We start from the raw sequence: 2,788 nt of genomic DNA, 5'->3' as shown, positions 1-2,788 counted from the left end.
GTCAAATATGCTACCCCAAATCAATCACATAAGGGACTCTGCTTTTGTTAGTCCACCTCCAGCTTTCCCATGCTAATACCCTAAGTCAAAGCATATATGAAACCTTCCCTTTTTGTTCACTACTAAGCTTTCCTGGCCAGCTGCTCATGCCTATAATCCCAGCACTTTGGGAGGTTAAGATGGGAGGACTGCTTGAGCCCAGGAGTTCAAGACCAACCTGGATAACATAGTGGGACTCCATCTCTACAAAGAATAAAAAAATAAAAATAAAAATTAGCCGGGCATGGTGGCATGTGGCTGTAGAGCCCAGGTGGAGGTGGGAGGATCACTTTCCCAGTAGGTAGAGGCTGCAGTGAGCCATGATTACACTACTGCACTCCAGCCTGGATGACAACAGAGTGAGACCCTGTACATAAGTAAGTAAATAGTTTTCCTGCTGTGCTGACAGGCTTCGGGTCGGCCAAATGTAAGTGATGGTGACTGACTCCCTTGTCATAGCAAGCTTTGAATATAAGCATTTGGGTGGTCTTCTTCCCCCTACATTCATTTATTTGTTTATTAATTATATATTAGTTGTGTTTTATCTGCCAGACAGTGGCCAGTATTGGGAATATTGGAAGCAGATTGTCCCTGCCTTCAATGGTATTCTGTCTAGTGGGACAAATACATACGTATAATTGTAATTCAATGTGCTAAGTGAAACAATAGGCATGTATAAGGAAGGTGTAATAGATCAAGTAGGGCTTTTAGGGGAAGGTGATCCTTAAAGATGTGTGCTAAGGGTGAGTAGCAGGTGATTTGGATAAGAGGCGGGGACGGTTATTCAGGGCAAATGGAGGGGCAGAATGAGCAAAGCCTGAGGCCAGAAACCACAGGGCGCGTTGCTGGTTCGTAGTAAGGAAGTCGAGGGGAGAAGATGCGGTAGGACGGATCGTGAACTGAAATGGATGTGCCACGTTGGAAAGACCTTGGACTTTATGCCGTCCTCCTGGAAATGAGATATAACGGCTGGTTTAAGCAAGAAACACACACACACACACACACGCCATTGCCTTTGTGTTACTGTAGGGTCCAGGAGGGCAGCCACAAAGAAATTCATGATTGGCATAAGTAGACATTCAGTGAATGAATGAATGAACATAAGCACTTTGGTGTAAACGTCATTGTCTTCAATTTATGTTTTTCAAACCGGGCAAAACAAGGAGTTCTGGGTATCGGTTGGGAGGTGATAGGAAAGGTTTAAGGTGGGAGAACTGCCATTCTGGTGGGGAGGGTTATTGGGCACGAAACCTCCAATAGGTTATGGGCAAGGGATGCGCTTTGGTCGCGAACACCCGGAGGCCAGCCCACCGGAGCTACTCTGTCCCGGGAACGGCAGCAGAGAAAGCAACCAGCCGAGAGTTCGCGCTCCCGAGCGAGTAGCTGGCGCAGGACCGCCCAGCGCCACTCACCTGTGCGCTCACCGCCGGCCCTGCAGGCGGAGCCTCCGTACGACGCCTTTCCGATTGGGCGCGGCTCGAAATCCCGGGGCGGGCATTAGAGGCCGAGCGCTCTAGGGGATTGGCCACCCTGGCGGACGGACGTGCTGCTGACGGAGCTGGTTCGTCCCGGCTCGGCTCGTGGCGGGCCGGCCCCTCTCCGTCGGTACTCTGTCAGTCATTGGCTCCCTGCGGTTTCCTTGGGGACGTGGCGCCGCCGCCGGCCCGGGCTCTCCTTCCGGCTGGGCTAGGGGCCGCGGGGAGCAGCTCGGGACTGAGCCGAGCGGTGTCGAAGGAACCGGCGAGCCGGTTGATCCCGTGAGTGTGGGCGCGAGAGGGCTGTGGGACCCCGAGGGACGGGGAGAGGAAGCGGGACCTACACCCCGCCACCTGGGGACGACTGGTTCCTAGAGCACAGAGCTGGCCCAGGAGAACGCCCTGCTCCCAGGATGCCCGGGTAGGGTCCCCTGGGCCTGAGGAACCAGAGCAGACCGAGTGGGAGCCTGGGGAGGAGGTGGGAGCCGTGGAATTCCCGTGGTGGTCTCGTCTCGTGGGCTCAGTCGGACGGAAGCCTTAAATCAAATCTTTCTAGGCTGCAGACGTAGGAGATGCCTGGAACAAGGAGGCCACCTTCTCAGGGCAAAAGAAAAAGGTGACAGGCGTTGAGACCACTGAAGGGAACCCATGGCTAGGTAAGACTGCACACTTTCTCTCTGGTTGGGAGCACAGCGGAGGATGGCAGGCAGGTTGGGGGACCCTGGGAGGCTTTCACAAGTGAGGTTTGCCCTGGAGCTGTACTTGGACTTTGTACCCTGGTCAGTTGGATGCAGAGACGATCAAAGTTGTATTCTTGTGAGGGCTGATAAAATAATAGTTTCCAGCCCATAGTCCAGGGGTGGTGGAGTGAGTCTGCTTGCTCAGCTCTGTGAAGTGCAAGGTTGTAACATTCTTTAAGATTTGCATCTGAGCGAGGCGAGGTGCCACTTGAAAAGGTTAAACAAATAGGTTTTTTGTTTTTTGTTTGCAATGAACTTTAAAAGCGGACAGACCGAGGTCCTTTTGAATCAATATAGAAAGTGAACTTCACAGATGAATACACTTATGCATACATTAGAATACCCTGAAACTTTTAAAAAAGATTAATGTGGGCTGGGAGCGGTGGCCCAAGCCTGTAATCCCAGCACTTTGGGAAGCCGAGGCGGGTGGATCACGAGGTCAAGAGATCGAGACCATCCTGGTCAACATGGTGAAACCCCGTCTCTACTAAAACTACAAAAAATTAGCTGGGCATGGTGGTGCGTGCCTGTAGT

The 2,788-nt window shown here is 52.2% G+C and overlaps 1 protein-coding gene across 1 annotated transcript in view; it reads left to right on the top strand.

The window, feature by feature from the left end:
• The first annotated feature begins 1,582 nt into the window (after positions 1-1,582).
• ENTPD7 (ectonucleoside triphosphate diphosphohydrolase 7) overlaps positions 1,583-2,788 on the top strand; it is a 55,795-nt gene continuing 54,589 nt past the window's right edge. The window contains exons 1-2 of the mRNA XM_017531289.2: positions 1,583-1,796; positions 2,071-2,170. Coding sequence (XP_017386778.1) covers positions 2,163-2,170 — 8 coding nt within the window. The 5' untranslated portion in view covers positions 1,583-1,796; positions 2,071-2,162. The remainder of the gene's footprint in view (positions 1,797-2,070; positions 2,171-2,788) is intronic.

This window comes from Cebus imitator, unplaced genomic scaffold (assembly GCF_001604975.1).
Source record: "Cebus imitator isolate Cc_AM_T3 unplaced genomic scaffold, Cebus_imitator-1.0 Scaffold71, whole genome shotgun sequence".
NCBI lineage: Eukaryota > Metazoa > Chordata > Mammalia > Primates > Cebidae > Cebus > Cebus imitator.
Note: the sequence above shows the minus strand (reverse complement) of the source record. Positions and strands in the feature narration are given on the sequence as shown.